Source organism: Manis pentadactyla, chromosome 6 (assembly GCF_030020395.1).
Source record: "Manis pentadactyla isolate mManPen7 chromosome 6, mManPen7.hap1, whole genome shotgun sequence".
NCBI classification, from domain to species: Eukaryota; Metazoa; Chordata; class Mammalia; order Pholidota; family Manidae; genus Manis; species Manis pentadactyla.
The window spans coordinates 21,307,681-21,326,331 of NC_080024.1; the positions used below are offsets into that span (position 1 = coordinate 21,307,681).

The 18,651-nt window shown below is 33.1% G+C and overlaps 1 protein-coding gene across 5 annotated transcripts in view; it reads right to left on the reverse strand.

Moving 5' to 3' along the window:
- The window catches only part of SPAG16 (sperm associated antigen 16), a 974,490-nt gene that overhangs the window by 238,730 nt on the left and 717,109 nt on the right, over positions 1-18,651 (reverse strand). For 2 of the 5 annotated variants that reach the window (XM_057503578.1, XM_057503577.1), the window contains one exon: positions 1,533-1,659. The exons of 2 other annotated variants lie outside the window; for them this stretch is intronic. In XM_057503578.1, coding sequence (XP_057359561.1) covers positions 1,533-1,659 — 127 coding nt within the window. Of the gene's footprint in view, positions 1-1,532; positions 1,660-17,314; positions 17,584-18,651 lie in introns of those variants that run through there. One more of the 5 variants, XM_057503580.1, reaches the window with a different exon arrangement.

An 18,651-nucleotide genomic window follows, 5' to 3' on the forward strand; every position in this document is an offset into this window, starting at 1 on the left:
ACCATTTGATCAATAAATATGAGAGATGCCCTCACAAAAAAAAAAAAATGTATACACTTCCAATCGTAAAATAATAAGTAACCAGGATGTAATGAATATAGTCAAGATATTGTAACAGCTTGGTATGGTGATAGCTGGTACCTAGAATTGTCATGTATTTAAATGTTGAATCACTATGTTGTACACCTGAAACTAATGTAATGTAATACCGTGTGTCAACTACCCTTCAATAAAAAAATAATTATCTAAAATAAAAAAATAAAAATAAAAATAAAAAAAAAGAAATATTAATAGGCCTTCACATTATAAAGTGATATTTCCATAGGATTTTTTATTCTGTACAGGTTTTCTTATAGAAATCTGGCATACCATAAATGTCTCAATGTCAAGAACATAACTAAAAGCATGTTTAAAGGAGCCATTGTTATTAGCATGATTCATCTATCAATCTATATATAAATGGTAACACAAAAGTTTATTAAGATAAGCATCTTATATTCTAAATTTATATTCTTATATTCTAATGATGGCAATATCACGAAACCCATCACCGGAAACACACACTTATGGCTGTAGAATTGTTCCTAGTATATTCATAGTTTCTGGACTACAGAATTCTATGGACTATTTTTAAATAAAACATAATATATTCTCTCTATATATACTACCTGTATTTCTTTATCAAAAATGATCATCTCTGCAACTTTGATTTACCACAAATATGTATCAAAAATTCTAAAAACTCTGAAAATTTTAAAAAGCTTAAAACATGTATCATATTAGCAAAGGAAAGTTATGTTATATAATAACATATATACATTATTTAGCATAGGCTACTATTAAGAATACAGATGTAAGTGCAATTTAATTTTTTAAATAGCCAATTGGAATCATTGCATGGTTGTTAATCCAGTTGTAACAGTATTCATCATCATTAAGGATAAAATATTTTACCTAATCAGTGTTTATGCAAATTCAGAAAAAATGCTAAGCACAAGTAATAAAGTTACAATTATTAATTATAATTAATTATAATTATAATAATTACTACTGCACAGAATTGCAAAAAAAGATAAATATGTATTTCAAATTAATTGTAAAACCTACAGAATATAGGTAATTTTACTAAATTATTATAAGACTAAAACATTCCATTAAAAATGTTTCCATTTCGGTTTTGCTAAATTTTTGTTCTCTACTCTCAGCCAATTTGCCTTCAAAAAATGCAACAAACTTACCTTGGATGGTGATTCTAAGGGATGTAGACTCCAAATTTTGGCATGGCTAGGAACTTGTTTTATCTATATTAGCACACACTTATGTCCTCTGTTATTTTTTTTCCCTTATATATGACCTAAAGAACGCTTCATGATATGACATGATATCTGATAAAATATAGCAAATATAACATTAAGAACAGAAATTTACAGAGGAGGATATACAAACTAACTAAAGTGGAAATGGAAAATAGTTTCAGAGCAAATATTAAAGCTGTTAGCTTGGTGACAAATGTAGAATAAAAAAGATTGTACCTGATGGATCAAAGTTCACCTCATTGCTAGGACTTGGACCCACATCAATGGACACAATTGGTAAGAGCTTCCGGAAGTCCCACAGTTTTGTTACTCCACAAGCATCACAGGATGCTATCATGTGACCCTTAAAAGTATTAAGAAAGAGAGAAATGTATATACATATGCATATATATTGTGTGTATATATATATATATATATAGTAGCTCACAAAGAAGATTTTTGTTATAATTTTATTAAATTGAGAAGAATACACTCCTCTAAACTAAAAAGTATTCATTTTGCCTTTGCCTTGGACATAAAAGTGCTATAAAATGATCATTTTAATACATAAAATCTTATATAAATTTCATAAGATGATTTTTCTGGAAATAATTTTGATTATTTTAATTATATGAGAAGATTTAATAAAACAAAAATATACACACTCATGTAATTCATCTATATATGTAATTCATCTATATATAGATATCACTTATGTATAAGATATATTTGTAATCTACACATTCTATACATGAAAATATTGTACTAAAGCACACCTCACTTCATATATTTATAATTAGCAGTACTGATGATTTTCATCTGAGAGAGAGCAAAAATAAAAACAGAGGTAGTAAAACAGATACAACGAAAGGAGGGTTTTTATTATAGTGGGAAGAATTGCTATGGCCACAGGCGAAATTGATGGAAAGGAAGTTGTACCTATTGTGGTCTGCAGGGCAAAATTATTAGAAATACTTGGGGCTATTTTGTTAACAACTGGGATAAGGAAGAAGGTCATTGGATAAAGGGGAAGGAAAAAGAAGAGGATAGGTGGATGGATCAAGTGTATGGAAACAGGGGCAGTATTTTCACAGCATAGAGGTACCCGCCTGGGCACATCTGCTAGGAGCTCAAGGTCTGTCCATGCCCCTCTTGCTGGCCTCTCAGAAGTATATTGAACATTCACTTGATGTCAGAGACTGGGAAATAGTGATGAGTAAGAGGCATTTCTGCTGTCCAGCAACTGATATTCTTCACTCTTTTTTACCATTCTGTCATTTGGTTTCTGTGTCCATTGACCAACTGAATAAAAGTATTGGCCATATTAAGACTTTATATAATGCTTACGATAAATCATTACACCATTTCCTATTTGATATACAGTTTCTCTTTCAGATCCAGGTTAACTTTTTTTAATGTCAAGTCAAAAGTCATTTGCTCATTTTCTTCCTACATATTCAAAAATGTTAAAGATAATGACTTGATTGTTGTACAGTTTTCCTTCTTATCATTACAATCTAGCTCACACAATTCTTTCCCTTCACTTCCTTCCCTTCACTTCCTTCTTGATTTCTACCCTATCTGGGAAGAAAATGTGCATCTCATAATTCAGTCCAAGTGGACTCCCTGTTTTTCCTTAAATGTACCAGTAATGCAACAAATGCCATTAGTTTTAAAATTCTGTAACTGTTGTCACTGGCAAAGCAATACAACAACCTTGTCCCCAATCTAACAAATGGGAGATTTAGACTTTTTTTTATGACTTAAAAGGAACATGAAGGACTTGGAATATTTTCAAATATGGAAACCTGTATTGTGAGAATTGTGAAGAATCAGTGAATTTCATTTTCATCTAATCCTGAGAAAAGAATAGTTCTCAGGATTAGAAAGAACTCTTTCCAGATACAAGGCTTTCAAAGATCTTTCAGAAGTGACATAATGGAATACTTTTTCAAGTTTGCAAATAGAGCAGATATTAGTCAGAATTTAATCTGGATGTACTTCTCACCAAAGGCAGGTTTCAGACTTGATGTACTTTTCTTGTCTAGAGTCTATGGACTAAAGACAATCTTAAAGTATACTTTATACCACTGAATATTAAAATGTGAGGAAATACACCAAAAGTAAAAAATATTTCCATCAGTTTTTGGGTGAAAATGAATATTTATATAGTTTTAATGTTATTACATTTAATTTTTACTGCTGTCAAATGATCAACATATAACAATTTGATAATATAAAATAACAATGGTCAGTACTTGTAAATGCTGTTAATGAACTCAGGGCTGTGCTAAATGATTAATAACAGTACATATTATTTTAAATAACTTGAAATAGCTAGCATCATTTAGCTCGCTTTTTGCTATTTCCCAAGCCATGACAAAGTATGCATTGTGATAAAATGAATATAGTAACTTATTAAGTAATAGAAATCAGGTTGTGCTCAGATTTGATGTAGAGATACTTGGTAGTAACGGAACAACTCAGCTATACTTCCAGTTGGCCAGTGAGGCAGAGGCAGTGCCTACTGCAGTGACTGAAGCACAGCAGAGCTCAAAAAATATTTGTTAAACTAGCAGATGATGAATGCCCCATTGGGGCTTACATAGAAGTTTTATGTTAAATCCTTCCATAGCAGTCTTAAAGTAAACACCAATTCTACCCTGATGATTCTGAATCACTTAAATAAAAGGAAGAGATAAAATATTTCAAAAACTTGGAATATTCTCAAGCCTCTGTATTCTTCCTCTTCCCATCTCTGGTGAACTAGTAGGCCATTTGCTAATCTCCTTCCACAGGGCAGAAAAAGATACTAAAATATTGCTAATCCAAAGTGCATAGTATGACTTCTGAGGGATCTGAAGATGGAGAGGTGTGGGAACAGGATGAGCTGACAACATGGGGGAAAAAGCAACTATTTTATCTAGAACTATGTCAGGTAAGAAAACAAAGGCTAGCTATAATTACGGCCTTCACCTAAACTAGAAAGATCGATTTCAAAGGAAATGTTTTTTATAGAGGGGTGGAATTGTGTGACAATTCCAATAATGTAAATACTCAAGAGTTTTAGGAACCTCTCTGAAATGTAATTCTAACTGTATCACTGGTACCAGTATTGACACTGAGGAGAAGAAGGTACTAAAGGTAGTAGTTGCATATAAAGTTCTCAAAGTTCAGATTTAGATATATGGCTGCTTTTCTGACACTAAATCCTGATACCTGCAGAGTTCCTGCATCAGGTTTGGCATTTGATCTTGAATAAATCATTGAATGAATAAATATAAAGGAAATAGAGAGCAAAGTTGACTGTGTGCTACTGTAACAGGGTTTTCCCACCTAATAAAGACATGTTAAATGAGCTGAAGCTGAGAAAAAAATGGCCTTTATGATCACAGACTGAAACAGTTAAATAAAGTATATGGAATTTAGCAAAGTAGACAAGGATACAGTAGAGATGAAAATGAATAGTCATGACTGCTGACTGCTCTGATTAAGCCTTCCACTACCAACTTAAAGATCCTATAGTGAGAAAAGCCACACAGACATGAAAGTTAATTATAAGTTAGAGTACAGCAACATAAAACCAAACTACCTTCATATAGGCTGCTGGAAATATATTGGAGAAACATTTAGTGGTACATATCAAGGATCACTAAAGTGTTCATACCTTTGAAACTTTAATGCTGCTTCTGGAATTTATTATAAGGTTAAAAAAAGTTATGATCAAAAAATTAAAGTAGCACTATTTATAAATTTTAAAAATCTAAAAAAGTAAAATTTGTATTTTAGTATGGAAGGAATAAACCTTGCTCTGTTGTGGATCCAGAAAACTTCCAGCGGCACCTTTTTGCAAACTTGATACCCACAACAGCAGGAGGGCAAGCAGACTGAACCGCTACCTCTCTGCACAGAGGTTCCAATAATACTGATGACATTGGGAAGCAAACAACGAAAAGGAGAAAACTGGGATACTAATGAGGTAACTTATTATTTAAATGAATAATTAAAAGACTGTTTTCATAAAGCAGTAATATTCCTTAATATAAACACATTTTATGGCTTTATATAATTTTTAAAAACATATTTTACAAGCTTGGGCACTAACATAAGTTTGAGGTTAAGAGGCTATTTTTCAGATAGGATAAGAAATATCTTCTAGTAATAAAATATTCTATATGAGACTTTTAATATCTTTATATTATATGTCAGAAGAAATATAGAGGATATTAATTTATTATGGAAAACACAGGTTCAATCTGATTGTATTTCAGAACTTCATCCTGATGAATCAGCTATGTACTTTCTTGGTTTAGATCACAAGGTTTTATATATATAATATATACATACATATAGATATACACATATATACATACATATATATGTGTGTGTGTGTGTATACATACACACACACACACACACACACACACACACACACCTATCTTTATTTTTCCTATCCTCTTTTCCTAAGTCAATTTATAGAACAACATCTAAATAAGAAAAATACTTTTAGGGTCTATGGCATTACTTCTTTTCTGTAAAGGTTTTTCTTTGCAAAGAATTAGACAGCATAATAAAAATCAAATAAATGATTATATATCAACTATGCACACATGAGAATGCTGTACACTCTGCAAATGTGGGCACTTTGGCTTAGGAGTGCATTCCCAGGATCCTGAATAATATATAGTAAATGTTCAATAAATAACTGCAGTATGAATGGACATCCTAGATTAATTCATGAAGCCATAAAATAATAATTAAAGAAACAATATAAAACATAGAAAAGTTTATGCTAAACTAGTTACACTGATTAAAAGTATTTAATACATATGTACAATGATTGGAGGGATATGCTTATAAAAAACTGCCGTGTTTTTTGTAAGACTATGTTTTTAAGACAGTTTTAAGTTAACAGCAAAATTGAGGGGAAGATACCTTTACTCCCCTGCCCTCCACACACAGAGCCTCCCCCACTTACAACATTCCCTGTCAGAGCTGTACATTTGTTACGACTGATGAACCTACATTGACATGTCATTATCACCCAGAGTCTGTAGCTTACATTATGCTTCACTCTTGGCATTGTACATTTTTGGGGTCTAGACAAATATATAATGACATGTTTCCATCACTGTGGTATCATACAGAGTATCTTTCTTTGCCCTAAACATCATCTGTGCTCACCCATTCCCTATCCAACCCCCACCTCCTAACCTCTGGCAACAGTTGATCTTTTTGCTATTTCCATAGTTTTGCTTTTCCAGAATGCCACATAGTTGGAATTATAGTCTTTTCAGCTTCTGTCACTTAGTAAAATGCATTTAAGTTCCCACCATGTCTTTCTATAACTTGATAAAAGCTCTTTTTTTTCACTGAAGTATAGTTGATACACAATCTTATATTAGTTTAAGTATACAATAGAGTGGTTCAACAGTTACCATTTTATTAAATCCTCACCCCAACTAGTGCAGTTACTTTGACAGCTCATTTCTTTTTAGTGATGAATAATATTCTCTTGTCTGGATGTACCACAGATTATTTATTCATTCACTACTGAAGGACGTCTTCATTGCTTTCAGGTTTGGTAATCATGAATAAAGCTGCTATAAACATTTTTGTGTGCAGGGTTTTGTGTGGACATGTTTTCACCTCCTTTGGGTAAATTCCAAGGAGAATGACTGCTGCATAGTATGGTAAGAAGGTGTTTAGTTTTTAAGAAACTGCCAAAATGTCCTCTAAAGTGACTACACCAGGCTTCTGAACCAGCATATAATGAGACTTCCTGTTGCTCCATATCCTTGTCAGCACTTGGTGTTGCCAGCGTTCTAGATTTTGGCCATTCTAATTGGTACGTAGTGGTCTCTTATTGTTGGTTTAATTTGCATTTCCCTCTTGACATGTAAAAGATGTGGGTCATCTTTTACAAATACTTATTTGCCATCTGTATATTTTCTGTTGTGAGGGGTCTGTCAAGTGCTTTGGTCCATTTTTTAATTGGGTTGTTCCTTTCCTTCTTGTTGAGTTTTAAGAGTTCTTTGTATATTTCAGATAATAGTCCTTTATCAGATTGTGTTTTCTAAAATTTTCTCTCAGTCTATGTCTCGTCTTCACATTCTCCTGACATTGTGTTTCACATGAAATCTATATGAAGGATAGTTATATTGATAATAAAAACTAGATATTAGAACCAGAGGAATAATGTCTACATTATATTGGAAAATAAAACCCATTATATTGGAAAGTAAAACTTTGTTTACTCAGCTAAATATGATTCTGGACTAAATTCATTTTCAGACATTCAGACTAAAACATTTAAACATAAATATTTTATGGAAAGAACTATTAATAACTTTTTTATCCTAACTATTAATAGTTGTATTGTCAAAAGACATAATGGTGAGCAAAGATACTGATAAATGAAGGAATTTTATTCAAGGTTAGTTTACTATTGACTGTAAAAGAGAAAATACCCAGACCAAACCCTAACTCTAACCTTAATCTAACCTTGGCCTTATTCTTATTTAAGACAACAACCAGCAGTAAATAAGTCAAAAAGAAGTAAAGAAAAAAAAATGGAAACACAATAGATGCAATTTCAATAGCTACACAGATAAATAATCACATATACAGACAGACACCAAATGGGATACGCTTAGCAATAAATGGTAAGAGACAACTGAAATGATTTTAAAAATAAAGAAAGAATAGAATTGAGTATAACTAAAGGGAAACATTAAAAACAAACAATAATAACAGAAGTAAATAAAATACACAGAGTGAATGAAGGAATTGAATTATTAAATACTAACTAATAGGAAGCTGGTAGAATAGTACCAATACCAGAAAAAAAATTTAAGTGAAAAAAATCACAACTAGAACTAATTGCTAGAGAATAAAAATAGGCTTGGGGTTCATTAATGACTGTGCATGGAGTCCCCTATACAGTATTTTATTGTTGTTAACAACCATTTGATCAATAAATATGAGAGATGCCCTCTCAAAAAAAAAGAAAAAAAAGGAATGATCAACAAGATGTAAAAATCATAAATTTTTATGAACCTAAAAATAGTCTCAAAATACAAAAGTTAATATACTATAAATTGTGACTTGCTCAAATGAAGGAAGATTTTAATACATGTCTATAGACATTGATAGATCATACAAAAAATAAGTCAAGATCTAACCAAAAAAAGCTTTACCTAAAACAGAAATCAGTAATTATCGAATATATGTATATGCTATCTCAAGCATATGTGAAATATTTATAAAAACCAACATCATCATAGGCCCCAAAATAAGTCTCAAGAAAAATCAAAGGAGAAATATCAAACAAGAAATGTCATAAAAAGCACATTTGTTCACAATAGTACAAGCAAATTACACTAAAAATTTCACACAAGTTATAAAAGGTTTAGAAACTAAAAGAAAAAAATCTATGTAAATCACATATTTAGAATTAATTCAAGCTAAGGAATTCATACTATATTTGTTGAATGAAGCTGAAGCCATTGGAAATTCATGATTTTATATGCATTTTTTGGTGATTTAAAATAAATATATTAAATATCCAATTGAAGGTATGTTTTTCTACAGAAGATACTGAAAAGGTAGAAAGAATTGAAATATTATGGAAATTTACAGAAAAAAATTAAACTTAAAGTAATAAATAAAAGGAGAGAAGATGAACAAAATTAAAAACTTGTCTTTGAAAAGAATATGTAGGTAGTCAAATTTAAGGATTTGTCAAAAAGAGGCAGAAAGGTAATAATGACACAAAAAGAAATAGTGACAAAGAAGAAAGAAGTCATAATTAAGCAACATTATGAGATGAAAGAGGGAAAATTAAAAATATAGTAGAGATTAAGGAAACCACAGCAAACACTCTGAAGGACTTGATGCTAATTGTGAATTCTTCAGCAAAATGAATACCCAGGACAATAGAAATTTAAAAGTCAACAAACTATATAAATTTGAAAAAAATTGCCAAAATACCACAAAGAGCAATAAAAAATTAAGAGGAAAAACACTAAACCAATATAAAAATTGCTCTCAAGTGAGCAGTAGACAGAAGAAAGGACTAACACTTGACCACCTTTTCTCCAACCCTAGTAATATAGTAAGCAAGTGCAAACATCAAAGGTTACCTGTGGAGTTGATCCAGTCAGCTCGACTCTCCAGGCCAAGATCACTCTAGTAGCCACGTCCTTGTGATTGTTGAAGAAGTGCCTTTTACACCCTACACTGTGTCTGGTCTCCTCGTAGAACTCATCGCCATGGACAGAGTAATTGCTTAAGAGGTAAGTGTCTGGCTCAAGTAGGAGTGATAAAAATAATTCCTATATTTTTCAAATTAGTGTTGAAAGAGATAAGCTCTTTCCTCCTGATTAAAATGTGTCAAAAACCATGTAATACTCATATACATATGTAATCTTAAATTCTAATATTTAAGGTCCAGCACAGTGAAGACATTGATAAGATTAAGACCGTACAGGAAGTCTAGTGGCATTTGAGTCTTGGCTCCAGCCAAACCTACATGTCAGATGTCACTTGCCCAGTATGAAGTTCAGTTTTTTGAGCCAATGTACATTTTATTTTGCTTAAGTTAGTTTGAGTTTGGATTTTTCACTTAAAACCTGTCCTACTTTTTTTCTATTACACTAGAATAGATTTTTTGAATGATAATATTAACAAAGATACAGCAAAACAAAGACTTTTATTCCTGGTGGTTATACACGAAAATTAACAACTTTTATTGCTATGAAATATACTCAATACTATTTACAGTATTATTTCATTATGTGCAATAATCCCATTTTATAGATGAGGAAAATAAGGTCAAGTAGCTTTCCTAAAATATCTAGGTAGAATGATTTGGAGTGAGGATACAAGCATAGGTGTGATTCACTTCTGAGTCTGAGATTTTAACTATCATATTACATTATATTTCTTAAAACTAATATAGCATAGTATATCACAAATGTTTAAATATATTGAATAGAAAACCCCATTAGGATACATTTAAATAAGCCAATAGCTCAGATCCATATTTGTCACAAAGATGTTCCTCACAATATTATTTATGAGTCAGTAGAAATATAAGAAAATAATTCTTAATGGATAGGATAGGCAGGTATACATGTATATATACATGCATTAATAAAACTGTAACATGTAATTATATAACTACTTTATTATTTTAACTACTATAATGGCATTTCCAAAGACTACTAATACAAGGGAAAACGGACATATGTAGTTCAATGAAAGAAGGAACGAACAAAATTGTTTCCACTCCCTGATATACACATACAAAAGCATATACTGAAATTAAGAATGGTAGGGGCCAAATCAGAAATGATTATCCTTAGGTGGTAGGATGAATCATTTTTACTTGTTCCTTGCCACCTTTTCAAAATTCAAATTTCACAGAATTAGCATATATTAATTTTTATAATCAGAAAATATTTTTGAATAAATAAATAATGAAACCACAATGTCAGACACAATACCTCTCAAGTGATCCAATTTTCATTTACTAAAAATTTACTATGCAAAAATGAGCAAGAAAGGGGTCATCAAGCAAATGACAGAAACATTACACCCTAGAAACATCAGCTGCTTTCAATATGTGAAGGTAATGACCTGCAACTTGGTATTAAGGTATAACTATAATAAAATGTTTAGGCTCATTAGGAGGAAAATTAGTATTTCAAACATTTTTAGTAGTGATACATTAGTGTGTCTCTTAGGACAGGCCTATGCAGCATTAAGCATTAGCACATTACACCATTTCTTCACCATTCTGGTGGCACAAATAAGGCAGAGAAATTATGGAATTACAACGGAAAGTAAAGGTAAAATTTGGGAATGCTCCAGTAGGGCAAGGCTAAAGGAGGGGATATAAAGCACTGGAATCATGCAGATAAGATTGCTGTTGTCGGTACATACTTCTTCCCTATGCCATTGTCAATCTGTTAGGAATTAATAACTTGTAATAACTTGTATAGTCAATCCTGTCCCAAGGATATGGGACACGGACATCTCCAAAATAATTATTTAGCTTCTAGAGTATACAACACTACACTACATAATCACAATAACTTGTTTAACGGGATTTATATTCCTTCATCTCAGTAGTTATGTATATTATCTTATTATTCAGATAAGAAAACCAAGACTTATGCTACATATTGCCCAAAATTACTCTGTAAATAAAACGTAGATCCAGGATTCAAATCCAGCTGATGTGACTCAAGTACACAAGCTCTGAAATTCTTAAAGGGAAAATATTTTGCATGTTGACTTGGATGCTTGGGGAATGGAAGCCCATGAAATACGGTAAGTGCTTATAGGGCATTATTATGTTATTAGGGTAGAACATCCTGAATGTGCTAATAGTACTCTAACAGAATATCAACAAATGTATAGTAACAAAGAACAAATCAAACAAGCAGGTATTTAAATTTGTAAGTCAGAAGAAAATTACAAAATAGAGGAAGACAATTCATGTGTATAAAGGAACAAATAATTACCAAGCTGTGCTATGTCTCTGGCTTGATGCCAGGAGCAAGAGATTCAATGAATATAAACTCAAAAGGAGCTTACAGTTAACTGTTGGAGAGAGAGGAGTAATCAAATAATTATTAATACACAGTTAAATGCTAAAAGTAGGTGAAGGACAGTTTATACAAATTGAACACCTGTGGAATCAGAGGTTTCTTCTAGGAATGCAGCTCCAGAATAGGTCCAGCAAGTGAATGCAGCCTTCTAGAAATATCACTTTAAATAGATTAAGATTATGAAGAGAAGTTAGTGAAGAGAAAGTGCAAGGCATCGTTTGTATTGAAAATGGCCTGCTGTCAGAGCACAACAGCAGAAATCAACATATTTCACTATGGGGCATATGGTGAATTTATGATAAGCTTAACAATGTGTAAAAATTCTAAAGAGGTTTTGGAGCTCATACTGAGAAATGTGAATTTTATATGATTTAGAATAGTTGTTATGTGTTTTGAACATAAATATTGATATGTTAAAAAGAATGTTTAAAGGCCAGTAGTCTCTGTGAATTAAGTACTTTCAAGTACAAAATTGTGTCTCTGAGACCCTGAAAAACAAGTGAACAAATCATTCCTGTGATTTTCTAGGTGGGACCATAAGTATAAGCAAGAGTTTGTATGAATCCAGGCAAATTCATCTGGACCAGTGGGAAATCTATTACTTCATTCATTGAAGAAATATTGATTGAGCCTATTATGTGTTAGACACTGATTTAAGTGATGGAAATACATGAGTGAACAAAATAGAAGTCCTAGCCTCATGGAATTTGTATACTTCTGAGGAGAATCATACAATAAATTCAAACAATCAGTGAAATATGTGGTATGCTAAATAGTAATAAGATTTATGGAGAACAAAAAAAACCTTATACTCGGGAATGTTTGCCGGAAAGAGTGTTGAAATGTAAATAGCCTGGTTAGGGAGGGTCTCACTAGGAATATGACCTTTGAATTAATAGCAAATGGATTTCTAGGGATAAGCTGTGCCATGGAAGAAGAATGATCTAAGAAGAGTGAAGCATCAGATCAAGGGTCCCCAGGCAGAAGTACTGGAAGCAAACAGCCTGGTGTAGCTGGAACTCAAAGTCCTTGATTCTACATGAAATCAGGAGAAAAACAAAAACTAGTGGTATATGTTAAGTGGATTGAATGGGGCTGTATATGGAGATGAGTTGGAAATTACAGTTGTCATTAAGTCTAGATTTCTGGGGGCATAAAGAAATATTCCCATGAGTTCAACTATTATCTAGGTATTTATTTACATCTATATCTACCCAATTTACATGTACAACTGACACTTTCTTTTGAATTCCAGATATTTATTTCCAACTACCCACAGTATATGTCCATTTCGATGTCCCACAGATACTACACATCAGCATATTCAAAGCCATATCCATCTTTCCCTCAATCACTCTGCTGTACTTTTCAGTTCAGTAAAAGGCTCCACACTCCATGCAATCCCCAGGGCTTGCTATCCTATTCTCCATCTCTCTCCTCTTCAATCCTGCATGGTTGAAGTAGGCCTCCACTCCCCACAAATCCCTTATTTCAGGTCCTCTTCGTTTCACATATGGACACATGGAGTAAACTCCCTGCCTTTAATCTTATATCTTTGCAGGTCATTTCACAACAGTGGTTCTCAACCAGGTGACTTGCCGTCCCAGAGTTCATTTGGCAATGTCTACAGACATCTTTGCAGGCACAAGTGGGGCATCTACCACTGGCATTCAGTTGGTAGGAGCAAGGGATGCTGATAAACATATTACAATTCACCGCACAGTGCCCACCTACACACCCAACATGAAATTACCCAGTCCATAATATTAATAATGCCATGCTTAACAAACTAATGGCAGACTAATTTTTTCTTCTAAAATGCAAATTTGAGCACCTCTTTGACCTGCCTCCTTCCTGCCTACTTCCCCACATACTACTCTGTTTTCTAGTCCTCAAACACACCATGCCCTCATATTTTTCTTCTTGCTATATCCACTGATTAAGATGCTCATTCCCTATTTCTTTCTGTGGTAAATATTAAATACACTTAAAACTTTGTTCAAAGAGAACTTCTTCTAAAGTATTTTAGGGAACATAAGGTATTCCTTCTCTTACTCTCATAGAATCCTACTATAAAACATACAAAACAAATAGGATTTTCTTTTCATATATGTGCCTGTCTTTTCCTTCTAGACGGATATAGTCCAATACATGTGGCTACTGAGCACCTGGGATGAAACTACTGCAATCGAGGAACTGAAATTTAATTGTATTTTAGTTAGTTAAAAATGAAAATTTCCTTCATATCTGACCTGATTGTTTATAGTTCATAATGCGTGATCAAAACTGAAAGTTTCTGTGATGACTGCCCTTGTACTGTTCACCATGTAAGAACTTATTCACTATGTAAGAATTTCTTCACCATGTAAGAACTTGTTCGTTGTGCTTCAGAAGATCGGAGACTGTTGAGAATTAGGCTTGGGGTGGATTAATGATTGTGCACTGAGTCCCCTGTACAGAATTTTATTGTTGTTAACTGTTAACAACCATTTGATCAATAAATATGAGAGATGCCCTCTCAAAAAAAAAAATGAAAATTTCCTCATACAGTTAGTCACAATCATGTTGGACATTTTAAATAAAGAGCACTACCATCATTACAGAAAGTTCTATTAGGCAGTACTGCGGTAACCCCTTGGTCCTAAGTTTGGGGCTTATATTCTACACTTAGTAAATACTTAAGTGATTGAACTAATGAGTCATTATTTCCATGGCTGAATAGTCAGAGCAAAGCTTTTCCTAGTGGTTGTGATTGAACTGTCTCAAGAATTACACCAGATATTTCCATAGATTTTTAATTAGCCATATTTGGTATTTATAATTTGTTGCCATACATTGATAGACAGTTATCTACTTGTGTACAGATTTTGATTCTTTAATTATATTCTAGTTCATCAAGGAAAAGGACTAAATTCTTGTTTGAAGCTCCCACAACATCTAGCATAATGCTTTTCATTTTGCCAATGCTAAATAAATTGAAAGCAGAGTTCTGGCAGAGTGGAGAGTAGAATGGCCTAACTTTCTGCCAACCAAATATGGTGCAAAATCAGTAGATTTCTGAAAGTAAAGGGGGAGAAGAAGGCTTAATAAGTCACAAAGAGTCTTTCTATTCTAAAAACAATTTTTGAAACTAGCATTTTATTTAAGAAGAAATGGAAATTCCTAACATGGAATATGAAATTAATGTATTCTTCCTCTGGCAGTGAGCCTCTTCTAAAAGCACTAAAGAAATATTTCCTGACTCTTATGTGAGTTTACTTTACTTTTAGTGTCATTATTGGCACTATTAAAGATATTCATATATGAGATCTTCGTCATGTAGGCCCTTGGTGTTTTCTTCCAGAGTGGCTTGTCACATTGCAGGAGTCTTTCATTACACATTTACATTGTTACATACAATAATGTCAAAGTAGGGAAACAGGGTTTTTAGAATATGAAGGAATAAACCAGAGAGATAGGAGGCAAAAACTAAAGCTTGGTACTCAATATACAAACAGAAAACAGTGTTAAATTATTTCAGTTTGGCTTTGCTCTGTATGTCAAAGGAAAGATTTCACTTTTCTGACAAAGTTCAGGAGGATCCAACGTTAAAAATATATTACTGTTTCCCTTAAAGGCTTCCCAGCTGATAGATACAAATTCAACAGCTTTTCTCAATTTCTAAAGAAAACATTAGTGATTATTGATACATTTCTGCAAGATTGTCTAGATCAATGTCTCCCACAGATGAGAAAAGTGAAGGCTTGAGAAATTAAGGGACTTGTCTAAGCCTCCATATCAAATCAATGGTTTAGTCAGGACTATAATTCAGACCTGCAACCACACCGTCAACCCTTAGCTTTTATAGATGGAAGGACTAACTATAAAATTTTAAAAGAACGCCATTATCATTTCAGTCACAGATTTTCTGGTTAAACCTGCTGACAATTAAAAACATGATAGAAAGACCTCTATTACCAGTCACAATTCAGTAACAGGTACCAGGTTTACTCTCCTTCTTGAAACGACCAAGAAAATGGACAAGATATAGGAAACAATAGTTTACACTGTACATAAGGCAACAAAGATTAAAGATCATTGACAGATAGGACATTAATGAGGTGAGCCATGGAAGATTGCTGTGCTATACTGTCTTGACAGTATCCAGGCCACAGCACAGGGGGAGGGAAGGAACCCAGACAGGGCCTGGCCGACTCCCCATGTTGAAGGGATGGTGCTGAGAGTCCAGAGACAAAGGAAGCAGAATGGAGGTTTCTCAAAAAACTAAAAATCAAAACACTGTATGACACAATAATTCCACTTGTGGGAATTTACCCAAGGAAAACAAAGTCACTAATTGGAAAAAAGATACATGCATTCCTATGCTTATAGCAGCATTATTTTCAATAGCCAAGATATGGAAGCAACCTAAGTGTTCGTAAATAGATGAATGGATAAAAAAGATGTGGCACATGTATACAGTGTAATATTAACCATAAAAAGAATGAAATCTTGCCATGGGACAATATGGATGGATTTAGAGGGTATTACGCTAAAGGAAATAAGGAGACAGAGAAAGACAAATACCATATGATTTCACTTATATGTGGAATCTTAAAAACAAACTAAACAAGCAAACAAATAAACATAGGAGAGGGGGTTGGGGGTGGGAAAATAGGTGAAGGGATAAAGAAGTAAAAATTCCAATTGTAAAACAGAGCAGTCATGGGGATGAAAGGACAGGGTGGGGAATACAGTCAGTAATATTGTCTTATCTTTGTATGGTGACAGTAACTACACTCACAGGGGTAAGCATTTAATAATGTATGTAATTGTCAAATAACTATGTTGTTTTCACATGAAACCACTATAATATTGTATATCAAGTACACATCAATTAAAAAGAAAATGAAGTTCAATTTTGCAGGGCAGCGTACAGGAGAAGACATTGTTGCATAGGGAGAACCCTGGGGGTCTACAGAGCAACCTGCTTCAGTGTTCACCTGAGTACTGATCCGCACACGCATATGAGGACACAACCTGGAGTCCTGGAAGAAAGTGCCCACGATTAGAGGGAAGAGGCCAAGGCACTCACACAAAGCTGTGCCTGCCCTAGCAGGGATGAAAAATGTCAAGATTTGGGGTCACTGAGTAGATTAGAGAACAAAGAAGGGTTTTGCTTCAGTAATGGGGAAATAACTCACTAAAAATTGAGCATGTCTCTAGTTCCACCTGACAAATCTTAAACAGTAGACCTGAAAGAACCAAAAAGTTTCTAAGTAACTTAACAGCATCATAGAACAAAGCTCAAGAATATTTATGAGAATGCAAAAAATATCCAGCATCCAACAAGATTAAGTGGATGACTTTATAAGGTACATGGTAATATTTGCATTTCATATATGAGAAAATTGAGGCCATTTCTAATTCACACATCTGGTAAGTGGTATCTGGGACCTGAAACTCCATTGGCTTGAGTGCAAACCCACAAGATAAACAAGAAGAAAGTCAGGAATAAATTCATATGTAAGCCTGTCGGATAATGCAGCCGCTTTCAGCAGCAGATCCAGGCAGCTTCGGAGGCAGATGTGGTGGCGCCGTTGCCAAATGAAGGCCTCCGTGGCTCTGGTCGTTGTTATCCTTTCGCTAGTGATCATCATTCTCATAGTTGTGAGAATCCGTTATTTGACCTGGTGACAGATCTGCATTAAACAAAATCTGGGACAATAATAATTATAAACGAGCGCTGCATCGTTTAAATGAGACCTATGTATATAGCTTTCAAAACTTCTTTTTCAAGAAACCACGAGGCAAGAGTCACTTCATATTGGAGCATTGAGAATGTCGTTACTTTCTTCCCTTCTAACAAAATGTGCTTTTAAAGTTCTGTGTAAGGCAATGCTAACCAGTCTCTCATTTGCCATATTCCAAGGATCTAATCTGAAACTAGGTACTTGCCACTGCATTGTTTGTGTATATAATTAAACACTGATATTTCATTTAAAAAAGGAAGGTTTTTATTCAAAGCTTTTTAAATTTAATTTTGATGCACATTATTATTTGATTTTTGGCATAATGATTTTCTAAAAGAGGAAGGTTTTTACTCAAAGCTTTTTAAATTTAATTTTGATGCACATTATTATTTGATTTTTGGCATAATGATTTTCTAACTAGAAGTTAAGGGTGAAAATAAGAGATATTTGGGGAGAAGGAGGGTGATATATTAGCAAATGTGGTCAATGAAAGCCTGAGCAAAGCTTGAGTTTAATCATTTTTCTTGTCATTTTCCTAATTAAACTGGGAAATATAAAATTTAACTATAATATGCTAATAGAGTTCCCACCCAATTTTTAAGCAGTCATTATATAAAATATAAACAATTAATGAGGTTACCCGACTAATTCTCACACACACACACACACACACAGCATATATTTTCCTGAAATGATTATAACTTGCGGTGTCTTTGCCTCTGCTCAACTTATTTTCTTCTGAAAATACAACTTTAAATAAAGATATATTTATAAAAGATATGTTTATAAAAAATATATTTATTTACATTTTAATGAAGCTGGCAGTGATAATCTTACTAAAACAACCAACAAATATCAGTGATTCCATCTGAGAATTAAAGGACATTCAAATGCTTTTAAAAACAAATTTATCAACTGTTAAACTTCTACCATTCTTTGAATCATTTAATCAAGATGCTCTAGCCCATCCTTTTTCTAAACTAGAACATCTCTATCCCTCCACAA